Source organism: Neolamprologus brichardi, chromosome 4 (assembly GCF_056152115.1).
Source record: "Neolamprologus brichardi isolate AB-2024 chromosome 4, ASM5615211v1, whole genome shotgun sequence".
NCBI classification, from domain to species: domain Eukaryota; kingdom Metazoa; phylum Chordata; class Actinopteri; order Cichliformes; family Cichlidae; genus Neolamprologus; species Neolamprologus brichardi.
Window position 1 is genome coordinate 17,165,024 of NC_142107.1, and position 27,865 is coordinate 17,192,888.

The 27,865-nt window shown below is 40.8% G+C and overlaps 1 protein-coding gene across 4 annotated transcripts; it reads left to right on the top strand.

The window, feature by feature from the left end:
- Window positions 1-526: 526 nt before the first annotated feature.
- Window positions 527-27,636, top strand: gpatch8 (G patch domain containing 8). 4 transcript variants are annotated; one of them, XM_035910871.2, is made up of 10 exons: window positions 644-674; window positions 4,470-4,547; window positions 5,468-5,503; window positions 9,839-9,857; window positions 12,869-12,941; window positions 20,583-20,650; window positions 21,747-21,833; window positions 21,926-22,069; window positions 22,163-22,293; window positions 22,575-27,636. In XM_035910871.2, exons 5-10 carry the CDS (start codon window positions 12,935-12,937, stop codon window positions 26,422-26,424), a joined length of 4,287 nt encoding a protein of 1,428 aa, XP_035766764.2. In that variant the 5' UTR covers window positions 644-674; window positions 4,470-4,547; window positions 5,468-5,503; window positions 9,839-9,857; window positions 12,869-12,934; the 3' UTR covers window positions 26,425-27,636. The 4 variants fall into 4 exon arrangements, with proteins under 4 accessions (XP_006798267.2, XP_035766764.2, XP_006798269.2 ...); XM_006798204.3 differs by lacking the exons at window positions 5,468-5,503; window positions 9,839-9,857 and having other exon boundaries at window positions 527-674; XM_006798206.2 differs by lacking the exons at window positions 644-674; window positions 4,470-4,547; window positions 5,468-5,503; window positions 9,839-9,857 and adding an exon at window positions 16,363-18,258.
- The last annotated feature ends 229 nt before the right edge of the window (window positions 27,637-27,865 follow it).

Below are 27,865 nucleotides of genomic sequence, written 5' to 3' on the forward strand. Positions count from 1 at the left end.
TGTTTTGCTCAAATATGCCAAACACAACCAGCATGAGAAGAATTGGTTCCATGCCTTTAAGGAGCCCCCTTTTGTCTCATAGCTGTAATTCAAGTGAATTTATTCTTTCTATTATTGAACTGCTCTTACCCTCCTAACCACCCAAAGACAAACTAAAATTAACATGGAAAATATTAAAAACTAAACAAAAAAGAAACACTTTAACAAAACTGAAATTAAAAACAACACTGTACACCTAACAAATTAAAGTGACAACAAAAACTAATAATTTTAGCTAATGTCCTGTCCATTTGTCCTCTTTGAGGCGTAAGTTTACAATTAGACCCAATCAAAATGTCGGTCACTGTCTCAGTATTTGAGATAAAAACGTTTGTGTTGTCTCGCAAAAAGTGGGACACTAGGTCACTCTGCTCTCCGGTTGCCTAACACTTCAAAATTCACACAAGTAAAATACACATTGTGTAGACGTAGTCATGTTGATACGGTCTAGCTTTCCATGTACAACGCTGGAAGTTGTTGGTGGATATTGGCAGTGAAGTGTAAATTCACCGCAGACCGTCCTCCCCACCACAGCGCGCTTCTGTTGGACACAGACTGAGCGAGTACACAACTGCTGCTGCGTTCAGAAAATGGCCGACAGATTTTCTAGGTTCAACGAAGAGCGTGATTTCCAGGTAATGCATGTTAAATATTTGGTCCACCTCCATATTTTTTAAAGTGTCGAGGTGTTTCAGTAAGTTAATATCTATTTGAAGGTTAAGGACAGTTTTGACGTATCGTGTACACCATCGTGCATTTCGCTCTAGATCCCCGTTGCTAGCACTGCAAGCTAGCTATGCTAACGCTAGTGCACTGCGGCTCTTTTGATATTAACTTGCCTTACGGCTCAGTGTTCGCCTGAGTGCTATATTTGACCAATGTCTTGGGTTATCGTCTTCATTATCAACCGTTTCTTTCTGAAACTACAAACATTTAACCACGCAACAGCAAAATAGATACTGGAGTCCCAATTAGCTCATTAGTGACCTTGGGCATTCTGATTATTTTTCGACATATGCTAAGGATGGATAGTGAGCTAACATAGCTAGCTTGTACGCACATTGAGCTGTTGTAGCATTAATAGCCATAAATGGCTGTATTATTTTGACAGCTGAAATTCCACCACAGTTGATCATCATCAGGTCAAGATGAATCTAGCAACAGATAGCTATCGGATATTATTCAGAAATTGCCTCCGGTATCGACTTGAAAACACAGAGTGCAAGTTAGGAACATGTTTAGCGACACATTTTAAGTACCATGTCCTTGGTCATTCATATACTGATTATCTGCTAATGTAGCTGTGTAAATGAACTGTCTTTTAGCATTGGTTTCACACTGATGACACTTTTGTTTTGTTTCCACCCGCATTTGAACGTCTGGTTAAATATTGACACAGTAACTGGGAGTCTTTGTAAATATTTTGCGTCATCTGTGCGTTATCTTAATAAATACATCTCCGATGCCAGTTAAAAATCTTATGTTTGTGACATGACGTTATTCAGGTTGTATATTTGGCTTGGTTCTGTAGCTGAATAGATTAATTTCACAATCTCTGTTTGAGCTGTTTGTCCCCCACAAGCCTATCTTGGATCTAAGACCGCACCCAGTACAAACCAAATACTGTTATGCTTACTAGACTACAAAATAAACTTGCATCTCGATTGTTGGTATTGTTTAATTATAAGCACTTCGCTAGAGGGTCATTCGTCCACTGTGTAACTCAATTCTTTCAAACATCTAAACCTTTTTTTTAAAATTCTTGTGGACTTCCAACTTTTGCCGTTGTTGTTGTTGGGCGGTCTATAAGCTGTTACTACAAGTGAGAATGAAGTAACTGTTTTAACATCTGTTTGAAATGTGTTATCTGGTTCAAAGATACTTCAGAAAAGTGGATACATGGCAGTGTGGCGATTTGAATCTCAGATATCATTCTGATGCACATGTTAATGCTTTTCTGTTCTTAATTACACTACTACTACTAATGTGGAAGGAGTTTTAATAAATAAAACAAGCCCATCACCAACACATTTAGCCTGGGGATTTCAAAACACCGATTCTAGGAAGCATCACCCTATCTACTTGAAAAACTTGCGTTGCCACATTGTACATACATGGACATAGTTCAGTTATTTTTGTCATGTCTATGTCCCCTTTATTTTATACTTTTTATAAAAAAGCAGGAGACTTTCTGTGTCGATAGCAGTGTTCAGGCTGGGTTAGTTTATGAGTTTAAAGCTTTTAATTGAATGCTAATCCATGGATGAATGCTTGTGTCTATGATTTCTGCTCCTATTTCTTAGATTTTTCTGTTCCATTATTAAGATACATTTTAAAAATGACATTAAAGCATGTGATCTTTTGGGCTGGTATTAAGCTTTATGGTTAAAGTTGGGTGTATTTTGGTAATATTATCAAACATAATTACAGTTGGAAATCAGCTGTTTCTTTGAGCAGTGTTGTGACAAACTACCAGACATGCAATTAAGTTCTAATTATAAGCTTGCATATAAGAAACTGTTTTGTTTTTTCCCCCTCTGCACCCACTGTGGAACTTGTTTTTTTTGCTGGTTTGTCAGTGAGAGATGAATTGCTGTGTGGTCTGAATGAGTCTGTTGAGGGCAGCTCCAGCACAGCACAGTAGAGCTCTGTATGTGAGAACTGCTGCGAAGGCATTCATATGCTCAGTATTCAGAAAGTTTCTCTCTGACTCCATGGGTAAAAGCTTGCTGCCAAGCAACACTATTCAGGAAACACCCACAGATGGTCTACCTAATATCTATAACACAACTAGCCCAACAACCCTGTCCTCTTTAATGACTTAGCAGTGCTGTAGAACATGACTAGTCTTGACTTGCAGAATAATATAACACAATTCATGAGCTCCTGCAAAGAGTAACTCTCATTTCCTAATGCGATGTGGTATGGGACATCTATTTAACTGCAATAGCACAAGTGGCAGTTTACTCTCGTAATGCAGATTGGAGAACATCGTCAGAGTCATTTCTATGCAGCACTGGTGTGGGGTTCATGTATTAAGAGTCAGAGTGATGAGGAAGCAAACGGCAATGAAAATTAGAAGTCATTGTGGTGGATAGAGGCAGTGTTGATAGCACATTAAGTGGTTTGGACAGAAAGTCAGTAGAAGAGGAGATGAGGGGGGAACTGCAGGGAGCCATCGATTTGTTCACAAATAAGCCCTTTGCGCTTCCCAAGCAGCTCTTCTTCTCATAATCCCCGGCTTCGCTCATGCTGATGCAGGGTCCTGTTTCGTCTGAATTAATGACAGCAAGTATGGCATCTCATCACCTCATTATAGAAGGCTGAATTAAATAGTTGCTTATCTCTGCAAAACCAGGCTTCCTGAAAAAAAAGTGCTGCAGTTCCATTGCCCAGCCACATAAGCATTGGTTTCTTTTGTTTTTAAAACAGACATTTCTTTTCACTTAGGAATATAAAGAGAAACTAAATATTCTACTGCTTACAAAACTTTGCTTCTTTTTCTTTTCTATTTTTTTAATAGTTGCTTTTGATTTACCTGTCCACACTAACCTGTTTGTAGATGCTACAAGTAAATAGTAAGTAATACACCGTCCAATATCTTTGTAGTCTTTCATAATTCTGAGGGTAGAATAGAGCAAACTCATAAACATGACCTTTGTCTCTCCTCTGCTGCCAGAGAAAGGAAGCCATCTGTCTCTGAGTAGAAACTGCTCTGTAAGCTCACTCCTTCAGTTGGGGTGGTAAGCCCATTACTCAATCTCAGCCTGACCCAAGATTCAGTTTGTATTTCTAAAGCTATGCTTCATATTCAGTCAGATATCCTGAGGAAGCATTAAGTCACTGTAACTGCTGGAAGAAATTTAACGTTAAATAAAGAAATGGAACTCAGCTGACACTTTAGTTTTTAGTCAAGGTTATCCGATCTTTTAGTTATTTGTGTGCTGGTCTGTTGCTCAGTGTAAAGGGTGGTGTAAAGGTGTACCAGGCACAGGACACTCCTCCCTTCATATTGCTATCTCATTGTTTTGAAAGTAAGAATCAAGCAATGTGTTGTCTTGAAATGCAGATTTTATGTTCATTTCTGAGTTCTTCCTACAAATTTCTTCCTGTGAATTCCTATTAATGCTGCAGCAACTAATGGTTATTTTCACTGCGTGTCTAAGTAACAGCTATTTTCTCAATTCAGATGAATCATTTGATCTCTGAAATGTGAGAAAATTGTGAAAAATTACAGATCTTCGCCTGTGCGTGTTTTGTCAAATTATTAGTCAGAAGACCAAATGATCTTAAGTCATTTTGAAATAAAAATATTAAACTGCTTCTTTTATCAATGTAGTTGCCAATTATTTCTTTATTAATTGACCAGTTTTCTACTAGAACTGCTTTCTGATATATTTCTACTTTACACTTTTAAATGTGTCCATCAGGGTGGGAATCACTTTGACCAGTATGAAGAGGGTCAGTTGGAGCTGGAGCAGGCATCCCTGGACAAGCCCATCGAATCGGTAAGGCTGCATCCATCATCCTGCACCATTGGACCAGCTGTGAGAGTGGATATGATTGGTCCAGGGAGCAATAAGAACAACACCTTTTACTCCATTCATACTGTCCGTGTAGCTGCATCCAGTGTTTTCTTGAACACATTGCCACCTAACTTGTAGAATCACTTGTCTCATGTGCATTAATATCCTTTAAGTCCCCCCGCCCCACTTCCCATGTCCTATGCCTACTCCATTTCTTGTGTGACAGTTCAAAATAAGTATGTTTAGGCTAGATGTTCCTGTTTTATGTAGAGCTTAAAGATAATCGTTAGATTTTTGTATCAGTTTCCCATTAGTCATTGTTAGTCATCTAAACGCTAGGAGAAGAAATTGCTGTGAAACCATGGAGTGGATGAAGCACTGTCATTAGGGGCTGGTTTTTGAGTACTTACAGAAAAATTCATACATATTTTAATATGAAAACTGCATACAGGGTACACATAGGCGTCGCATGAGTTTAAATGCTAAACAAAGCTGGTCACTTATATTTTTATGAGTCACTTTGAGATTTCAAGGCTTTTTTTAAATTTGTATTTTTTTAATTTAATTTATGTAGTCCTAAATAAAGTCTTAAAAAAAGGAAGACCAATAGAATGCATTTTGCAGTGCTGATATGTTTTTAAAATGACCACATTAGTTAGTTTACAGTTGTATATCTGATTGTTTTGCAGTTTGTCAAATTTATGTTTATGAAAACTATGCAGTGCTTATTCCACCCCATTTAGCAAACAAGCGAGTGCACATTAGATGGTGTGAGTGGATACATTTGTGTTTGAGTGAGTGTGTGTCTATGTAGCTTTAGAATTTGTGTGTTAGTGTTTGTGTCTATAGGACAGTTATCTTATTGTACACAACTTGGGGTGTTCGACATTTCTCTCCTGCAGCGAATTGGCCCCTATTAGCTAAGCAGCAATGACCCGGTTTGTATTTGCACGCTCTGCTTTCTTACTCCTATCTTTAGGGTCCTTGTAACGCTTCTCTGACTATCTTTCTCTCTCTCTCTCTCTCTCTCTCTTTGGCTATCTCTGTTTCACTACTGTTAAACTTTACATCTATTCTCTCTCTACCTCAGTTTCTCTCTCGCTCCCTCCCTACTACACAGTGATTCGGTGTACAGTACCCTCTGTCATTCTGTGCTGGCATGGTGCTTGTGCAACTGGGACTGCATTTTTCGCTGAAAAGGCACTTCGATAATAGCGCAGGCAGCTGTCTTCTTTCTGTCTTTCTTACTTTCTCCATACCCCCGTTCTGTCTCTCAAGCAGTGTGGTGAGCAGGCCCAAACTCTGCTTACTTTCAGTTTTAGATCACTTTACGAAGCATGTCAGATAGAATCAGTAACCACATAGAGTTAAATAACTCTGAAATACAATTAAATTACTATAAAAACAGAAACAAATTCTTTAATCACAGAGTATACAATAGTAAATGAGTATAATGATGGATGAAAAATGATGAACTCAGGTAAATTCTAAGTACTGTAAAATAATTTCTAACCTCAATATTAGCTTGAAAAATAACCTGCATGTTTTGAATTAAACATAGCTGTATGCTATAAAAGGATTTTACCAAGCCCTTGATTTGACCAAGCCTTGTCGAATTTTTAAGAAAGGGTAGTAGGTAGTACTCTGTTAACCAAGAACATTAAAAGATTCTATCTATGTAGAATTTTATGTATGAAGCAGTTCCTCACAGATACAAAAATAATCGTACCGTGTGGGTGAGAGAGGAAGAAAACAGTGAGGGGGAGAGAGGTGGCCTGCTCACCCGGCTTAAGTGGCTCTTTTGCTCCTGCGCTATTATTTGTGGAGGGGTCCTGAGGGCCATGCTGCAGCATCACACAGCTCCTCACACGTCAGCAGAGGTGTTGTCAACTGTCACTTAATTGCCAGTACCGTTAGTGTTATTGAACATAATTGTTTTGGATGGTGCATGCTCAAAAGCAAGGTGATTTTACCTACAGTGCTGTGCAAAAGTATTTAGGCACCCACCATTTATTCATATTTTCCTTTCAAATAGCCAGACCTTCTTGTAATTTTTTTCAAGTGGCCTTGTGCAATAGCTCTCCAGGCTTTCTGAAGGTCTTTAAAGGTTTTTCTTTGGATATTAAATACTTTTTCATGTATTTTAAGACTAGCTCTTAAAATGAGAGGCCATTTTCAGAAGCTATTGTTTCTTTGTTTTTTGTTTCTTTTCTCCTTTTTTTTTTAAAAGCCACTTAACGGTGACCTATGAGTCACTGAAGCATAAAAAAGGCACCTTTTCAAGATTTGAACCTGTGTTGTTTCTACTCTACTCATAACTGAAAATGTAGCAAAGAACCACATTTAAATAATATCCTTAGGCACTTTGTCACTAGCCGCATGTAATAGAAACATCATTTGTTCCCATTTGTATAGTTGAATCTATGAAAAATGTCAACAATTACAGAGTTTGCCAGGCTTAAAATAGTATTTTTGGAAGCTTTTGCAATTTAATTCTCAAAGAGCTATTAGCCATAAACCCAGAAAATCTCGCTGTGGTATGTTTTTTAAAAAATATTTGAGTTTCAAGAACTGGAGGACAAAATGGCAGGCCTTTAACAAAAAAAAAGCAAATAAATGTATCTGAAAGAAAACATTAAACGTGGGGAAAAGAAACATGATATTGTTATCAATATGTACGGAAGAGTTCAGGAGAGGGGTACAACCATTTGTAAGACCTGTTAGAGGCTCTGTCATGGTTTGGGGCTGCCTTTCAACCAGTGTTGTTTAAGATCTTTTCAAAATTGAAGGAATTATGATCACAAAAAATGCGGGCAACACCTTCATTTTTCAGCCTGACAACGATGCAGTGCAGTAAAGGCATGTCTTTTTATAGAAATGCACACTTTGGAACATTAACAATCATGGATTGGTCTCCCCAGACCATGGCCCTCAACATTATTGAAGCAGTGTGAGATAATCTTGACTGAACTTCTGTTTTTGAACAGAACTTCTGTTCTGTTCAAAAAGCAGCCATCATTCAAAGAAGAGTTTTTAACTGACCTCTAATTAGCCTGGAGTACTATTCCTGAGGACTGCTTAAATAAATGATAAGAAAGCTTAAGAAGGTTCAGGATGTGCTGATGAATAAAGGTGTTCATTCCAAATATTGACTTTCATACTCATTAGAATTGTACAAACTGTTTTTTTGTTTTTGTTTTTTTGCAGATGTTTCAATAAGTCGCTTCACCTATTTCCCATTCGCTAGTAAAATATAAATAACCGAGGGGTGACTCAAGACTTTTGCACAGTACTGCGATGCAGTCAAATATCAGATGATATTTGGTGATTCAGAAGATATTATGAGGCTGTTCTTAATTATTATTATTTATTTATTTTTAAAGGCGTAGTACAGTTTTTAAAGCAAAAAACGTAACTATATTAAGCTGACAAATCCCCAAAAGCATGTTTTAAAAACAGAATTTCATACTTGGATGTAAACGACACATAAATACAAGTAGATCTGAAAGTCTGCATTAAATTTTAAGCTACGTTTTTATGTTGACACTTCTATCCCAGCTTCCTTAGTGAAAACTTCTAAGGCAGTAGAATTTGTGGCAGTTGATCACCAGTGTTACATCTCGGAGCTGTTGGTGAATGCTTTGGCCCAGCTTCTCGGAGCCCCTCTCCAGCCACTTATTGTGTGTGATCTATAGGCAGCTAGAGGTCTGTGGTACTTTATTGGGATCTTTTTTTCTCTTCCTATCTTTCCCATTTGGTCTTTGCTATTTTCTCTAACACTGTTTTTTGCATTGCATGTGTTAACTTGATAGCATTCAGTACTATTTCCGCTCAACACTCTGTCTTAATCACAACTACAACCTTTTCTCCCAGACTCATTCCCCCCACGTCTCTTGACCCTCCTAGTCCCTCAATCCTACCATCCTCCTTCCTTCCCTGACCTGACCCAGTACCAGAGCGATATGCAGTGGGCAGCCTCAGAGCCACAGAAACCACACAGATGTGCAATCCTAGAAACATGAGTATTCAGGCCACAGGGAGATTTATTTCTTTATTATGTATTTACTGGGCTTCTTGTAGACATCATGATTGTCTTAACGTTACCAAGGTTCTAATAGGAACATTTGGGTGACAGTGTATCAGCTGTTACTGAAGTATGTAGGGTCTTGCATTACAGCCAGACAGTATCTGACACAGCTGTTTGTCCTTGTTTGACGTCTGTCACATAAAAGGTAGGAAGAACAACAGCACAAGCAAAAGGTCAAACACAACTGACCCACATTTTTCACAACACCACAGGCTCTAAATTTACCACAGCTACCAAAGGGGTCATAATTGAGACTATCACAAATGATTTAAGTAGCTATTGGACATCAACACACTCTCACACACAAAAAAAACAGGAACACTTATCTGTTTGGAGGTGTTTATTTCTTAACTACACTGCTAAATTCCCTCACCTTGAATTGTGGCTTCAGAATTATGAGGTAAGTACGTGTTTTTAGTTATTTTATTTTAAATAAATTAAATAAAATTGACTCCCCCCCCTTTCTCCCTAAATTAGTAAGTGAAATCTTTAAAATCTGCCACATCTACACATACAAATAGGCTTATTATTTTATTTATTTGCCTTTTCATGCACTTAGATGGTTGTTTTCATTTAGTCACACGTAGAGTAACTGACAACTACAGAGCTTCACTTTCAAGGCAATTGCTAAAATGAACGAGGAGCTGCAGAAAGCAATCTTGTCTACCACCACTGAAAATACGTGGTTTTTGTTAGCTTTGGTCCATACGTTTATAAGTATGCCTGTCCAGTGTTGGCATGTCTTTGTTAATCTGAGCTAAAGCAATTTCTCACACCCTGACAGGGACACACACATACTGTCTCATTAAAATGGCTGCATAGGCTCTCACTAAAAGTAAATACTCTGAGGTCTCTAAATGGGGTCCCCTGCATATCACTTTCCTTTTTACATATCTGTTGCCATGCACTGTGCCATTGAAAGCACATTGCACACTCTTGAACACCTCCTCTTGTAGAGGTCTTTGTTTGGATAACATTTTCTATTTTTTTTTCTTTCTCTTGTATTAACAGTCAGTTGGTGGATTTATTGAAATGCCTACCTTTTTCTGTTTGTATACAGTATTATGTTTGTTTTAAAGCAGAGAGAGATTTGTATTTTTAAGAACTAGAGAAGCTAGCAGAATTGCAGTTGAAAGCGTTTGGCCGGTTTCTTACGTTGTGTCACGTGTGACTGTTTTTTTGACAGCCCAGTATTTTAAAGCCAGGTTCGTATGGAAATGCCTTCACTCCACTTGCACTGCTGTTGGACTCGCCGTCGTTGCTTTCATCTGTCTGTCTGTCTATTCTTTTGGTGCACTCGTCTGTTCAACACCCAGTCTGCTCCTCATCTCCGCCCTCTAACTTTTGCTGAACACATTTTGAACGCATCGTTTTCTCACTGTCAGCAGTTGGAACCGTTGCCTCATCCAACAATGCCCTTGCTGGGGTTTTTTGTTTGTTTGTTTAGTTGTTTTATTTTTATTTATTTATTTATTTTGGGTGGGGGGGGGGGGGGGTCTTTTTTTCCTAGTATAATTACTTGATATACATTTATGGGACTTGAGTCTGAGTCTTTTTTCCTAACAACCACGTTTTGTGCTGGAAAAATAAATCAGCTAACATCAATTGCGCAGGGGATGAGGGAGTGCCTTTCTCAGCAGTTAGTTCAGGGTGGATTTTATTTTCTCAATTCCTTCTTCATAGGTCAGCTAATTCCCCTCATCAATAAATGCTTTTCTGTGTAGAGTCTTGTCACACTCCAATATTGCAGTTAAGGACAGAAGCAGGTCCTGTGTCAAGAACAGGAGTGGCTTTCACTGCAGCAAATTCTGCAGTGTTTTCCCCTAACAATAAATTCAGAGCACATTTTGTCTATTAGGCATGAAGAAATGATCTTTAGTGGCCATAAAGCCTCTAATTCATATAAGTCCTTGCCCAACTGCTAGGCAGCAACAAGTAATAAACAGTGATTTGCAAGACTTTTTAATTTAGCCTTCAGTGTCCTGATTTAGGAGTTGATTCAGGCAGTCTGTCTCCAGTTGCCTTCCTGCCATGTTAGTCCCAGCACATATTTCTCTCTTATCTCATTCTACAGCGGAAAGGATCTGACAATCGCACAGTAAAAAGGAGTAAAAAAAACCCAAAAAAAACAACCCATCAAACTGTAACAGAAACAGGACGTGAAGAATTCGAGTCTTTCTTGAGCATTTGCTGCAAACATCAGCCAGATGATTTCGATATGTTATTCTTGTCACCAAAAAGTATTTTTAAGTGTCCTTAGTATGTCATATTGTACAAGTATGTCACTTGTAAAATAGGGCAAAGGAAGGCAACAGTTTGCTTTGAAAAACCACCTTAAAAAAGGGCTACAGCCAGATGTATCTCAATTAAAGTCTCATGGGCGGAGATGCAGTATGCACACTGCGTGTGTGAGTACCACTCCCCTTCACATGCACTAACTCATACAAGCCCAGTTCACTTTCACCACCCTAGAAACTCACCCTCATCATGGCTCAGCCTGCTCTGTTCTGCTCCCAACCTCCTGTTTTTACCAAAGAGAACTAATTGAGCCCCGTTGAGCCATCACTTTCCTCTCTGTGCCTGAACCACCTGAGACTAACACAGTTGGAGTTTTGTTAACCCGCCCACACCCCTCAGCCCGCCCCACTCCTCTGTATGTGTACCATTCACAGTGCGCTACTAACACCGACGATCCTTTTTGTTAAAACTCTTTAACAAAAAGCTGCATGCAGTTTTTTTTTCTGTTTAAACCCCTTCACTTTCTGTTTGTGAAAGTTGATGTCAATCTCTTTGTGATTATAAATATCCTTTTTGTTTGGTTTGTATGTTTTTTGGTAGAATGCAGCACTCTGGTGAATGTTAGACAAGCTTGGAATAGTTATAATCACAACAGCAAAACACTGCTTATTAAGAAATCTCATCGTTACCTGTTTATTTGTGCTTGAGGATGTACTGTAGTGTGTAGTGGTGGGACGGTCTTGCATTTCACTTAATGTTTTTGTTTTCTTGCTGACCCATACTAGTGATATAACGGTCTCCGACATGCACATTTGGCCCCACAGTGTGCTGAGAGTTCCTGTTGTGTATGTTTTTGCACTCCTCTTGCCTCTTTGGTTCATTATCAGTTGCTTGATCTTGTGATGCATTTGTCATAGAAATCATTAGTATTAAAAGAAAAGCCTTGCACGCACATTCAGAGGCCTCAAGTAGTCTGAAGGTATGTTTTCTCATTTCTGAATACTAATGGTATCTATGAAAATATCAAATTATAAGTGTTGAAATTGGTGGGATGTGACGATTGATAACAGACCAGAGCCGCTAAGGATGTCCAAAAACAAGCACAACAGCTATTTTTCGTATATCTGGTGGGGCTACATGCACACAATGTGTTCCTCTCTTCACCTGCACACCCGCATATCCCCTCACACATGCATATTCTATCCACCCTGGGCCTTGTAATGGTAATCCAAGGCCCACTAGTTCCACTTCTGTCGTTTCCTGTTGCTATAATTTTTTGTGACAGCTGCATATGTTTCATGGTGCTCTCCTCGTCATGGTTACAGAATCACAGCAAGCTTGGAGTTTCTGGTCTTTGTTTTGTTTATGCTAGATTTCCATACCTGTTCTGTGTTACTTTTCTTTGTGTACTGAGATCTTGCTCTGTAGTGGTTCATATATGTATGCGTGTGATACATATATCGCCCTCTCCTTCCTCCTTCCTACTCCTCCTCCTCTTAACTTCTCAGTTAGTGGATGTGACTTCATGTGTTACCTTTATCAATGGAAAAATATAGAAATAATTACGCCCAGTTTCTTTGCCTAATAAAGGTTTTTAAAATGCACTCCTACTTCAGGAGGATATCTTGTAGTTTACAGATTACATATAGCCTTATGTATTGTTCATAGTTGAATTCAACCCTTCCTCTCAGTCTCCCACTTTTTATTCCCCCACACCCAGCCTCCCTTACCACTCTTTGTGCTGGAAGACACTGATTATTACACGCTGTAGGTGATGACGATAATGACGATGGTGTTGGTGGTGGTGGTTGTGCTGATGATGGTAGCGTGATCTGAGTGTTATTTATTTATTTTTTTCTTTGTTAGTGTTTTTTATTTTTATTTTGTTTTTATATTATTTTTCACCCGTGCCTACGGGTAAAGCTCCTCTTATTATTGGAATATTTTTGGTTTTTTTCTTCTCTTCTCTCTCTGCTAGGATAACATCGGGCACCGGCTGCTTCAGAAACATGGCTGGAAGTTGGGCCAAGGCCTTGGCAAAACCATGCAGGGTAAGGGCACACTCTTCTTTACACTTAAGTTCAATGTATGATGGTATTGGAACACTATGTATCATTTTCTTTCCTCTCACATTCCCCCTTTTGTATTATTTTATTTTATTTTTTGTGCTAGATTTTCTTTTCTCTTTATCTTTTCTCTGCCTTCTTCCTTTGTATCTGGTAGTGTGAAATTGATTGTTATTCAAGGAAACATTGTAGTTGTTTTTTTGCTCTCATACTGCTGTTACTTTAAACTGAAAGAGGGAAGAAAATATTCTTGACCTTGATTAAGACTTAGGGAAGGGACTTTGGGGCTTGGGAACTAGAATGGAGCTAGTCATCTTCACATAATGCTTTAGTTGACAGCAAAGTTGAATCTGCCCTTTGTTCACATTCGGATTCAGTGCTTTTGAACATACAGTTTGCTGATATGGTGGTTTCTTTGTTGCCTCCAGGGGACATATTTGTTTTATCTATTTCAGATCATGCCCTGAACTTGAAAGCATGTGGTGATCATATCAGAATTTTCTAAATATGGGATAAATAAAGTGTTTATCTTATCTTATCTCATTTTTAGCTAAATTGGATTTCTGTTAAAACATGAGTATTTATTTATTTTAGATGGATAGGGGTGCAAATAAATGAGAACACATTAGCTGGGTTTTTTTCCATTGCAAGAACCTTTCACAGGGACTAAAGACTTTTGAAGGACCTCTTGATTTTAACTACAGAGACCCTCTGGGGGAGTTATTTTACCCCACAAGTCCCTGAACATTGGAGTGAGACTTGTAGCACTGATTATTTCTGATTCACTTAGTTACCGAGCATTTTAACCAGCACTTTGACCAGGCTCATCTCTCGGTCACATAGCTGGTAAAAACCAGTTTTGTTACTGTAAAGTGAACCTCATAAGTTGGCAGTTTATAAATATGTTAATCAGCAAGCTAGTGTTGAACAGAGTGATGATTCAAAGAAATGCAAAAAAAAAGAAAGATGGTTTTACAGCCATTATGTTCTAAGTTCCTAATAAACATGCCTACACCTCCGCACACCTCCACAACCCTACAGGAATGCACTGCATTGCTATATTTTTGTAATCAAAAAGAAGTTTTAATGTGTCCATTGTGTGGTTGCTGTGTGTGTGCTGGTCATCACACACCCTACAGCTCTGAGACCGCAAACAGAAGTTAGTAATAGGGACCATAGGTCCACTAGTTGTAGACATTTGATCAGACACTGTGTTGGACAGTCCCATTAGTTGAACACTTCTTGTATCATTAAACTCAGTGTTTACCCTGTATACCTATGACTTTATACAATTGATGAGTCCAGCATTTAATCTAAAAATCTGCTTTTCTATTACTCTAACTGCATGCCCAAGAACATATTACATTGTATTATTATTATTATTACTCTATTAGTTTAAGGATTGCTTTGTATTTTGAGAGTGACTCTGAAATGCTCAGTGACCTCTGCACTAGAACAAATTCTCTAAGATGTAAAAGGCTTTAGACTAAAAAGCTGCATTAAGAGAGGTTTACTTTCTCTTGGCCATTCATAGTAATCTAATGGCCTTGTTTATATTGAATTGCACGAACTTAGAAGGCTGCACATAGCTGAGCGTGTGGGTTAGACCTTGGCTGACGTTGGCACCTCATTAGCTCAGACCTGCTGTGCTCATAGGCTCATTGGCTCAGTGGCAGTGGTGCAGAGCCTTGGCATGTCTCCACCAAGCCATTTCCTGTCTCTTCACTGGCTTTCCTGTTCTCATCAGCATCTTCATTTTCTCCTTTTCCTCCCCTTTCTGTTTCTGCTCGTAGCCTCACCCTTCCCTGAATTCTGCCCAAAAAGAGTGATGTATAGCATTCTATATGAGTGATGTCAATGCCTTCAGCGCAAGCGAGTCCTTGCAGTCTGTTAAGAGTGGAGCTTGTTTTTCTACATAGCTTCTGGTATTAATCTTATCTGCCTCCTCCTCTATGTCCCTTTCTATCCACTGGATCCATAACATTTTAGTCATGTCTGACTTATCCATCTCCCTCGCTCACTTAGTCTTGCTCAGTTGCAATGCTTTCTCAAGTGCATTGCCCTTCCTGTAAACCTAGCAGTAACATCTGTTTTCAATATTGGCATTTTATTGAGAAACACCACTAATAGTGCAAAACAGTGAAAAGCACACGCCCAAATTACATAGTTGTCTTAAATGTGTTGGGCCTTAGGCAGAGCTTGTATCTGGGTTGCTTAAATTTTCTTGTCTTTTATGTACAGATCTATAAGCATGTGTCCAGGATAGTGCTGCTTAATTGTTTTCATCTAATCCAGATTTCCTTGTTTATATGGTTCTGGGAATAGGATTTTTCAGTACACTGTATTGCCAAGTAAAAGAGTGAGAAAAGGGGGTCTTGAAAATGTCTTGGACTGTGTGCTTGACAAAATTAGAACACAGACTGCCTAACTAAACAGTGTCCTTAGTTTACCAGAATAATGCTAAGTTTTGACATTTGGCTGACCAGTAGAGGAAGACAAACATGATGAATCCTCTTTCTACTGTTAACATAGAGCTGTTATGTATTTTTTGTTGGTTTTATTTGAGTGTAGAAAGGTATTAAAGTAAGGTAATCACTATAGTCTTTACCTTTTTTGCTCATGCAGAATTACAGCATGCATGGTCTGTTCTTTCCATGTTAAAATGTTGCTTCTAGGAATCACTTGTCCTCCAGAGACACTGAGCTCTCATGAGCTCTGGTTGTTGAGTTTTATTGTTGCAGTCACCCTAGCAGCTCTCACATGTACATATATGGCCTTGGCTCCTAGTGTTGTCTCTCATAGGTATTCTCAGGCTGACCATGGCCAAGGACCAGAGTAGGCCAAGAGGCTGCTTCATTTCTTTCTGGGCAGGCTGACAAGTTTATGGAGGGTAACAACAGCAGAAATTTCAGAGCTTAGCGGTCAGTAACCATCATTGTTTATTTCCATCTGGCCATGAACTAGTGAATAGCAGACTATTTGATGTGATAAGGATGTGTGTTTTGTGTGGAGGAGAGAACACGTTGCAGAGGCTGACTGTGCTCTTGTTTTTGCCGCTGGCACCAGTCATGAGATTATGTAAGCATCCTGCTTTGTGGGCAGATGAGACTGCGGCAAATTGTGTCCAGTTGTTGTGCTGGAATTAATGGCCCAGTGTTGGAGCACGCTATCTCCTGTTGAATTTTGCTAATAGACTTAGGAGTAGGCATATCACATAGGTGAACCATTGCATCTCATTGAAGTCTGCTGGATAATCACTATAATCTTCCCTTTTCTTTCCTGTCCTCTTTGCCTGAAGAGACGGTTGATGAAATTTGACATTAAAGCATTGTGTCCCCTTTTTTAAGTTTTTCACTGTATTGACTCTGTTCTTATTCTTCTTTTGTCCCTTTTGCCCTTTTTTTAGGTAAGGTTTGTTGGATCCTCTGTATGTCAGTGTGTGTGTGTGTGTGTGTGTGTGTGTGCGCCTGGGTGTGTGTGTGTGTGTGCGTGTGTTTTCTTTTCCCACTCTGCAGTTGACCTCAGTGTAACATCCCTTTTACAGTTTATCATAGGCTAATGGCCTCTGTCAGCTTCCTCCTCTTTGCTTTATAATCACTAAACCTTTATTTCAATCTGCTTATGAGTAATGTGCTTCAATTTGAACAAAGGACGATCCATTTTAAATCAAGGTAGATTTAGGAAGCCATGATTCATTCAAAATCCTTAGAATCATCATCTCCGTGTATGTTAGATTTTTTCCCCCCTTCTTAGAGTTTCCGTGGCTGCTGTTGGGTAATCTGATTGGCTGTAACCATGGCTCAGACTGTGAATGGCTTGCAGAGTAGACAAGTTTTCTCCCCTCTGCTTGTTTGCCTGTTTCTACCTCCAAACCTGTGAAACTCATGTGTACGTGTGTGGTCATTATGTGGAACTGAGATGCGTGTGTGTCTGCTACTGACCGGGCCATAGAGTCAACTTGCAGGGAAAACCTCTCCACCTCTTACACCCCAATTGTCTCTGTCCCCATGGTCACAGGCTCCCATCCTCCCCCCGTTTCTTTGCCCCTTCAGCATAGCATGTTTGTCCCAGAGGTGCACTTCTGCCTGCCTCCAACTGTCATTCACCTGGGGCTTTAAGCAGTGTTGGAGGTAGCACACTAAACTACTACATTCACATGATATAGGACTATATGACAAAACGATTGGATGCACAATTAACATCTTTAGTTGTACTTGAGTAATGTTGCTGTTCCATAGCAATAAAGAAACTACTCTAAGCACTGCTCAAAGCCTTGCTGGCTCTTCCCTCAGGTACATTTTATGTGTAGTTTGTGTTCACTTTTTCCATGGTTAAGCACATCCCAAAATGAGCTTGCTGGCAGTAGGCTAGCGAGGAAATGAAGGAATCTCAGGGAGATTTGCTAACTGGGCTGACAAGCATCTGCAAGGCAAAAAGCTCAGAGGGGGAAAATGGTGGTCATCCCTAGAGGCACCTATTGTCTCAATCTAGATATTTGACCACATCTTTAAAAAGGCAAAAGTATATTTTTGATTCATTACTTTTCTTAGGCGGTAAGCCTCCCTCTAGACCCAAAATACTATCAGACGTGGCAGTTTCTAGTATGTCTTTTACGCAGAATAGCTCCTTTAACAGTTCTTATTTGATGAGATTTCACTTCTTTTTTTAATTATTATTATTTCCCAAGCTAAAATGTGAGGAATTTCCAGGGTTTTTACTAGATGTAAAACCAACCTGCTTTTCCACTACAGGAACTTAATGACATATGAGAATGCATACATGCATGTATTAGTGAAATGGTAGCATTCTTCATGATAAAGTTTAAAACCATGTTGTTTGCGCTATGTTATAGTGTTGGTTCATTTAGCACAATCTCCTGAGGGGAGCTCAGATTTTGCTTCCGCAACTCCCACTGCCCCATTTTGAGCTTGTGTTCAGTTACAGGTCGCAAGTTCCCATAGTGGAAAAGATGTAAGGGGTGGTAATTTGTTTTTTGGGATATATTTTGTTTGAGAAACAAGATGACATCAGGCTAGGGGCCTGGGGACTGGGATAAGTGGTTGGGAGAGAGTGGTGAGAGGAAATCCCTGTAAGCACCTAGCCCTGAATGAAGGGATGAGGGGGGGTGGGGCGGTTGACACACAGTAGCCCCTCTGGTAATGAACCCCCCTAAATCCCATAACCACACTCCCAACCCCACCCTCCCTTCTCTATGTGCCTCAATCTTCCTGCTTAACCAATTGGTGTTTCTTTTTTACAGCGATTTGATCCTGCCCATGTTGTGCTGATGGTAAACTTAGTGGTAAATGTTATTTTATCCCCCAATTGAATTGTTTTCTGTTTGTTTTTATTTCTCCAATTTTTTTTGGTTTGTTTTTTCTTTCATCAGAGCACCAATGCTACATAGGCTTTAATTCTCTCTGTATTAGTCTTCATTCTGCTGCTTGTATATTACCATGCATATGTATTACTCTTAGAACATTGTCATTTTGTTTGTTTTCAGTTTTTTTTTTCTCCAAAAAACCTTGTGATTCACACCCTGTGATTTAGATGCACATTGTTTTTGTCTGGTCCCTTTCTTTTTCACTGGAATGGGTAATGTGGAAGTATTGTCACTGTGTTTAAAGATTGGTGATAGTTTGGGATGACTGTAATTGTTCATTAATCTATAATTCTAGGCCTGACTTGTGACTTGTCAGAGAGACCACTGCAGTGGCTGGCTAACAGACTAAACCCTGTTTTTGGTTTCACTTCTGCTGCTGCTTGACAAAGGGCATGAACTTACATGTCCAGGCTATCAGTAGTCTTGTGATCTCAAAATCAGCCGTTTTCTTTCACTTCCTTAGTTTGAATATGGCCACAAAAATCACCCAATCACTGTTAGGTATTCTGTTTAAGAAGAAAAAAAAAAAAGCCTGCCTAGGTGACAGACACTGCCGTGGGACTGAGAGTGCAGGCAGGCCGTTATACAGGGTGCTACTATGCCCATGCATTTGTTTTTAAAATGACTATGTCATTGGGCTATGATGGCTAAAAGAAACGGAGATTTGCAGTACATTTTTTCTTACTTTCCTGTCTAGGAAAGTAAGAATGTGTAAGAAAGCCACTGCGGTTGTGATAATTTTGAAATTTTAATCAAAACCAAAAGGTTTTGAACATATTATTTACTCCACTACTTATGTTTCGTTCTCTTGATTGAAAGTCATCTGTATTTACGAACAGGAGAATTCTATTTTCTCTTCTTTATATATGGCACCAACTGGTAGTAAGTTTACATCTTATTTAGCGCCACTGTAATTAAATATTAGTAGTTTTTCCATATGCCCAATGGTATACATAGAAATTTAATTTGTGGAAAAACCTACATTGGATTATTGGATTTGTGGGAGGGGAAAAAAACTGAAACCAAACTGAATTGATAATCACTATCAGTGTGATTAATTATTACATCTGGCTGGCATCAGGAGCAGCAGACTAGTCCAAATTCTCTTTATGCCTTTTGTTTTGAGATTCCCCTGTCTGTCTGTCTGTCCCCCCCTCCTTCTCCTCCTACTCATGCCCATGTTTTACCAGGTAAGTATCCCCCATCCCTTGCACTGTCACCATGGCGATACCTGGCCTGTGACGTCACTCTGCTGTAGTTCAGTGCTTGTGTCCTTTTTTTTTTCTTTTTTTTTTTTAATTTGACTCTTTCTCTCTGCTTTGTTTGGCTGATTATGAGTGGATCAAGCAATTCAGTGTCAATCTCCAATGTAGTTTTGATTTACATATATTTTATATCTTTAATGTTTCATTCTGTTTTTGTTTTTTTGGTTGTCTTTGGTTTGTTTATTTTTCTACAAGTTAATTTCCTTCTGATCTAGCTCTTTTCACAGCTTACATAACATAGGTTAAGTAAACGGAAGAAAAATCTTTCAGCTTCAGTCATAATGAGGAAAGGGGGGCCTCTGACAAGGGAACAGGTTTGGACCTCAGGACAGTAAATGGTCAGACAGACAGTTCAGCAAGAAGTGATGCAATAGCCTTTAGATAATATTGGGAGCCTTTGTTACTCTCAAGGAGGATGTCGCAGTGGTGTTTTGTGAGCAGTAGCAGCAGCTGCAGCTCCCCTCACACACACACTGTCTCTCAAACACACACACACACACAGTCCCTCGAGCTGCAGCGTCCTTGATAAACTTGGCATTCTGGTTTAACAGGACTGCAGGAATGAAAGGATGGAGGAGGGGTGCCAGAGAGGCACAAATGAAAACATACCGGCTTAAAGATCAGTATGCTTTGTAGTGTACTTTTATATCAAGACATTTTACTGAGCAATCCTGATCCCCTTGTCTTCATTTACTCCATCAGGAATCCAGTGCAGCTAATTTGACTCATTCATAATGCAAACTAGCAGCCCGGTCAAATGTAACAGGAAGGCTAAATTGGTTTGTAGCTGGTGGCTGCAGTAAGCTGTGAGAATGGCTGGTGTTTGGTTCACTGTAGCTTTCTGGTCTCTTTGCACTTGAAGGCAAAATTCTCTAACCCCAGCACCCTATGCTCTAAAAGCAGGCTGTCTCCGAGTTGATTCTTCATCCAAGCATTAAAAAAGCTCACCTGGTCCTCTCTCTCTCTTTCTACCCTTAGGACGCACTGACCCTGTGCCCATCATCCTTAAGTATGATGTCATGGGGATGGGACGAATGGAGATGGAGGTATGATGCTCATTTTTATCGATTCGTACACATTTATTTAAGTTGTAGTAGTTGACCCTGTAATAAAAGCAAGGTGTTCCTTTCTCCCTTTTTTTTTTTTTTTTTTTTTTTTTTTTTTTTTTTTTTTTTTTGCACCTTAAGTGTCCAAGTAGTAGTTTAAGGTGTTTAGATAAATATTATGAACTTGTTTTGACACTGGGGTGAGTGCTTTGACTGTGAAATAGAAATGACTTTGAAAATGAGCAGTTTAGCTAAAATGCTGTGTTATACGAGGTCACATGGTTTTAAAAATCCCATGTTTCAGGGTTGCTCCTGATGAGTCGACCAGATAGCCTCTGGACAAATCATCAGGAGCTCTAAAGACATTTACATAGCATGAAAACCATACTGTTAAGTATTAAGAAACACTTTGCGAGTGAATAATTAGCACCAATTTTTGTATATCTATCTATCTCTTAGTATGGGATACGTTGCTTTGCTAGGTCCCTTAAGAGAAGTCTCAAGGCTATGGCACAGTGACTTCCTACAGGACTACTTAAGTATAACTGGTCCTGTTCACAACACGCAGTTCATGCAGAGGTGTTCTGTGTTCAACATATTAAAGATCTTGACTGCCATGGACAGTCTTAACCACTTCACATACCTTCAGACATGAATGATGAATGATTCTATTTAATGAAAACAAAACACGTAAAAACCACAAAGAAGAATGTGACACCAACACTGCCCAGCTAAATAAAACTATGCTTAAATTTTCAGCGAGCATCACTGTCAGTTATTTCAGCTCCTGCCTTTAGTCTTTGATATTTGTCTTGAAATAACATTTACCTACATTGGTCGCATAGATGTTTCTACAGCAAACAGTCAGTCAGCATGATAAACGTGTGTAACAGCACACAAGCGACACAAACTGACCAACTGTTCTTCTTGGAGTTTCCATGTGTTGTCTTCTATAGTCACTGTAGGGACTCGATGCGTTCAAGGCACATCAGCTCTTCTATGCACCATATTAAACTCATTTTTGGTATATAAGATGAACTTGGACTGGCTTTGACAATGTTGTTGGTTTATAATGTGACTTTTTTGTTTGTCCTAGCTGGATTATGCCGAGGATGCCACAGAGAAGAGGAGAGTCCTCGAAGTGGAAAAGGAAGATACAGAAGAACTGCGACAAAAATACAAGGTGAGGTTGTTTATCTCTTTGTCACAGTGATAATAATTGTTATCACTTGTATGTTTTTGATACTGTATTTTTAAATTTCCCACTAAAAACAGGACCAGATGGAAAAAGAAAAAGCCATTGCAAAAGCTCTGGAAGACCTGAGAGCCAATTTCTACTGTGAGCTGTGTGACAAACAGTACACCAAACACCAGGAGTTTGACAACCACATTAACTCTTATGACCACGCTCACAAGCAGGTACTGCTGTTTAGCAAGCATTGCGGTGTTGATGTAGATTTGTTTTTAATTAAAGACACGATGAAATGTGCCCGGTTTCTCTCTGTCTTGCAGAGGCTTAAAGAGCTGAAGCAGAGAGAGTTTGCTCGTAATGTGTCATCACGTTCCCGGAAAGATGGAAAAAAGCAAGAAAAGATGCTGCGGCGATTGCATGAGCTTGCTGAGCAGAGAAAACAGCAAGACCGGTAAGTATTTATTCCTGGAGTGCCATCTGCTGGATGGGTTGTGTATATATATATTTAATGGGACAGGGTGAAATTACTTATTTTATAAATGTCACTGGTTCAATATGTTAGTCCAAGCTAGACAAATTCAACAAAATGTATTTGAACATTTCACTTACTGTAAGTTAAAACATATTTTTGTATATTTTCATCTTTTCCAGTAAACATGATAAAAATTAAAGGCAAAGACCTCGATAGTAAAAATTTGTCCAGCATCACATTGGTGTAATGTTTTCTTTCAGAACTCCTGGAAGTGGACCTATGTTCAAAACAACTACAGTCGCTGTTGATGGAGAGAAAGGAGAAGACGGCAACAGCATGACACCTGAGAACAGCATGACACAGTCTTTGGCAGACACTGCCCTGGAAGGATCACTGCCAGATAAAACTGGTCAAGCCTCCCCAAAGTCTGGTCCAACCTTTAGCTTCTCTCTGGGAAAGAATGCCTCATCCTCGCCAACTTCCAGCAACGCATCAAAAGTCAGTGTCTCATTCTCTTTTGCCAAGAAAGCACCAGTAAAACTGGAGACAGCAGCTGCTGTTTTTGCTGATCATGGTGAGGAAGCTATGGAGACAGAGGAGAGTCAAGAGGGAGAAAAGGCTGGAGGACAAGATGACACATCAGGCTGTGGCACAGACAGCCCTAAGGGACTGCCTGGAGGAGGTGAAGGAGGAGAAGGAGGTGGTGCAGCAGGTACAGAAGAGGTGCAGCAGCCTGATGATGGAGGATCTTTAGCATCAACGCTTAGCAAATTGAAAATGATGATGAAAACCAATGAAGGATATGTTGGACAAGAGCCTCAGTACTACCACTATGTACCACCAGCTCACTGTCGAGTAAAGCCACACTTCCAGTTTTTGCTGTTCATGAAAGCCTCTGAACAGTGTCAGAGCAAAGATGAAGACGATGAGGAAGAGACACAAGAGGAGAACAAGGCTGAAGAAAGTCCAGAACAGACAGAGAGCGATGTGACAGAGTGCAAGACTGAAAAGGAACAAGGCAATGTTACTGTAGATGCTGACCCAGACCTAGTTCCTCTATCAGCTAACATAAAGGCAGAAGAGGAGACCCCTTCATGTGCAGAAGATGCAGCTCCTGCTGTACCAGCTTCACCCACCCAGAAAGCAGAGACGCGTGATACTGTGGATACAAACGCTGGTCCGAAAATGCCCACTGGTCCCTTCTTTCCAGTCCTGAGCAAAGATGAGACTACAACCCTCCAGTGGCCATCGGAGCTCCTTGAATTTACAAAAGCTCAACCTTCCCTGTCTTACAGTTGCAATCCCCTCTATTTTGACTTCAAACTGTCCCGTAACAAAGGAGTGCGTGGTGGGAAAGTGGCAAAGTCCCCCAAGCCTGGTGAAGACACTGATGACAAGGGACAAGAAGTGAATGCTTCATCATCTGAAGTAGAAATGGCTACTAAACCTGGAACTAGTGCTGACAAAGACAAGCTAGTGTCAAAAGGAGAGTCTGGGCAGCCAGAAAGTGAAGAACAAAAGGCCACAAGTGGAAGTAATAGTGCAAAGAAAAAAAAGAAAAAGAAGAAGCATAAGAAGTCTGCAAAGCATTCAAAACGCAAAGGAAAAGAAAAAGGAGCGGGAGAAGATGCAGAAGGTGAGACTGAGGTAACACAAGAAAAGCCCAAAAAAAAGAAAAAACACAAACGTAAGAAGAGCAAAAACAAGGCTCAAGATCAAGCTGAGGCAACAGGTGAAGAAAAGGAAAAACCTAAACCAAAGTCGGAAGATAAAGCCGCTGCCTCCTCTGTTCAGCTGACAACTGGAGGGGAAGGAGCAACAGGAAACACAGGAGCAGAACTGGGGAAGCGGAAACGTGGTGCTAAGGAAGTGCCTTGCAAATCTGGAGCAGAAGGAGGGAATGGAAAAAGTACTGAGAAGGCCAACTCATCTGAGGAGCACAGTGGCAACAAAAGACAAAAGACTGACACCAGTGCATCTCAAAGTGCCTCGTGCTCCACCTCAGCCCAAAAGAGTCCTGGTTCTGGTAGACCTCCCAGCAGTGAAAGTGAAGAAGAAGGGGGCTCTAATACCCAGCGCTCACGTCATCACAGGTCAAGCCCGAGGGAACAACGCCGCCACCATAGTGAAGAATCAGGGCGATCCTGCAGCCGTTCATCAAGACGGGGGGAACGACGAGGTAGCAGTCGCCGGCGTCATCGTGGCCAAACCTCCCGTAGTCGCTCTTATTCCAGCAGCTCTGAGCGCTCCTCAGCAGGCAGCAGTGCCTACAGCCACCGTAGCCGAAGCTACTCAGACAGCTACAGCGACTACAGCACAGAAGGTCACAGACGAAGGCGCTCCAAACGTTCATCCGACTCAGAGTATGACCGCAGGAGTAGCCGAGGACGTAGACGATCCAGGAGGCATCAGTACACATCTTCCTCTTCAGAAGACTCACGCTCACGTTCACGCAGCTACAGCCGCAGGAAGAGGCACAGACGGCATCATCGGAGCAGCTCCAGAAGCTCCAGCAGCTGGAGTCGCAGCACTAGTGCAAGATCCTGGAGGCGGAGCTACAGTCGTAGCTACAGCTCTGCTAGCCGCTCCTCCAGTTCAAATAAAGGGTCTCCTCACAGGCGAAGCACTAGGGGTCGAGAGGATAGTGACACCCATCGCAGAGACTTCAACCGCTCACGCATCTACCGCTCCCAGTCTCCACGGTCTTCTTCTTCACGAGGCCTTAACCGCAACACCCATTCATCCAGCTCGCTGGGTCTGAGACCAGGGGGGTCTCGAGATGCAGGAGAACAGAAAAACACTCTAACTGCACGACAGCTGTTGGAGAAGGTTCAGTCCAAGAAAAGCTCTGAAGATTCTACCACAGGAACAAAATCTGGGATTAAGATTAAAGACCCACCGCAGGGCTATTTTGGCCCAAAACTACCCCCATCCCTTGGAAACAAAGCCATGCTTCCACTAATTGGTAAGCTGCAGGCAGGGAAAAAGCCAGCAATTCCTTTAATCAGACCTGAAGAGGGAGAGAAATCAGGGACAGGGAAGAGCTCTGAACCTGAAGGAGAGGTTATATTAGTAGAGCCTATAAGGGAGTTCCCACCTCCACCACCACCTCCAGCTCCACCAGTTCAGAAGGTTGAGGAAGCCCCACAGAGCACAGTGACTCAAGAAGAGACACAGCAGCCTGCAACAGAAGACCAGGGGCACCAAGAAACGCGGCCAGTATTTGAACAAGAACCTTCCATGATGATGCCCCAGTACCAAGGAGAGTCAGGACAAGACCTTTCCCAGAACCCAATGATGGAGTCCATGATGCCTGAAATGCAGCAGCAGCAGGCTGCCATGCATGCCTACCCTGGTTACCCACCGCCCAGCTTGGAGGAGGATGGCATGGAGGCAGAGGAGGATGGACTGGCTCCTTTGGAAAGTCAGCCAATTACATTCACACCAGAGGAGATGGAGAAATACAGCAAGCTGCAACAGGCTGCACAACAGCATATTCAGCAGCAGCTTTTAGCCAAGCAGGTCAAGACTTTTCCCTCAGCTGCTGCAGCGGCCGCTGCCGCAGCAGCTGCCACTTTGGCCCCAGCGCCCCCTCCACCAGCCCTGCAGCAGATCCACATTCAGCAGCCAACTGTGTCCGTAGCTTCTGGCACATCCATCACCACAGTGCAACACGCCATCCTTCAGCACCATGCAGCCACTGCTGCAGCAATGGGCATCCATCCAGCTCATCCCCACCACCCACATCCGGCACATGCCCAGCTGGCCCAGGTACATCACATTCCCCAGCATCACCTTACCCCCATCTCCCTGTCTCCTTTGGGGCCCTCACTTGGTCATTCTCTGGGACACTCACTGGGGCATGCAGGATTGATCCCTGCCCACCCAACAGCCTTCCTCTCTGGTCAGCCAATCCATATTATCCCTGCTTCTGCACTTCATCACACCCCCTTAGCTCTCCACCATGTTCCACACACAGCCCTCTACCCCACACTTTTCACACCCCGACCCTCACAGGCTGCAGCAGCAGCAGCGCTTCAGCTCCACCCACTCTTACACCCAATATTCTCAGGACAGGACCTCCAGCACCCCCCTAACCACGGCTCTTGAAAACAAATGAAAATGAAGTAGTGTGTTCACAACAACCAACCACTAAATGAAAGACTTAACCTGAACTCTCTTGGTTTACGGTTTTAAATAAAGTCTTTGTTACATCATGCAGGCTGTAAGATGTGAATCTTATGAGAACTTTACTGGCCTCACAGTGCAGCACGTCACCACAAAGTGGTTAAGACTGCTGGGTTCAAAATCGACACTAACATTTTCTTCTGGTACATGTGAGATTTTTATTTTCTCATTATTTCACAGATTTTTTTCTCCCCCTCTAAAAACTGTAGACACTTCCTCTAGACCATTGGTTTATATTACAATTTGGGAACTAGTAACAGCCTCAGAAACTACTGGAGTTTTTTGTTGTTTTTTCGCTCATTTTGGCAGCCAAAGAGATACATGATGGCTAAAGGTGTAAGCAGAATCATGTTACGATTCAAGGAAGTGGTTTTGTTCTAGAGGTGAACATTTTAATCTGTGTAATCTAATTTTCAGAGATGGACTCTTTCATGATTACTGATCTCTTGTTGTGTTTTCAAATGACTACTCACTCTCTATTGGATTCTTGGTTTAAAAGTAATTTGTAATGCAGTAACTTGTACATAGGTCAGTGTGTAATGTGAAGAAACCCACCAGTGACAGCCATATGAAAAAACAAAACAGATATGGTGTCCAAACAAGTATGACACTGTCATACAAGAAGCCCTCTCTAAATCGGGGGGAATGTGATGAAGGGGTGTAAATCTCCTGAATACTCTGAAGCAAAGCTCTTGTTCCCTGGGATGAGGGTACATCTGAATCAATTGCACTGAAATCTGTACATCAAGATGGTGCCTGTGCATCATATAATAAGATTGTAGTATACTGCAATAATTGTATTTTTCTGTTTTTTAAATTATTTTCCAAAATGCTCTTCAAAAGAAGAGCTGTGTTTGGCTTTTTTTGTGTGTAATTTTGTAAATAAAACTGCTGTAGATTAACCTATTAACGTTCTACTGGGTTGACACTGCTGTTGGGGGGAGTGGGAAAAGCAGACAAATGACAAGTTGGATGGGAGGTGGACACATGTATTTTATCACGGTGGTTTGTTCATCCCTGCTGGGGTGCCAAACAGCAGTGACCTGTTTAAAAAGAAAAGTAGCAACTCTGTATTTTTTAAAGACTTAACTCTGTTTCACCAAATAAAATCCTGAGTTTGTGTGTCTTTTTCCATATCTCTTTCATTATTGAAATTGCCATGTAAATAACTGTAGACGGTCAAATGAAGGTCCTGCCTTATTTCCATAAGCTTCATCTGACAGTCAAACAACCCCTGCAGATGTAAATGTCCAACAGTAGATGGTGCTGGAGTTACCTGGTATAGGCTTCGGGAAAACAGTCAATCCATGTGAATGCAGCATGCATTTAGTGTATCTGGTCCCAGGCTATGATTAATACTGTT

Excerpts from the sequence above, each read along its gene's own strand:
- gpatch8 (XM_006798204.3), top strand. The coding sequence starts at position 630 with ATGGCCGACAGATTTTCTAGGTTCAACGAAGAGCGTGATTTCCAG. Across the intron at positions 4,548-12,868 it reads TGGACAAGCCCATCGAATCG|GATAACATCGGGCACCGGCT; the intron begins GTAAGGCTGCAT and ends TCTCTCTGCTAG. Across the intron at positions 22,294-22,574 it reads CAGAGAAAACAGCAAGACCG|AACTCCTGGAAGTGGACCTA; the intron begins GTAAGTATTTAT and ends GTTTTCTTTCAG.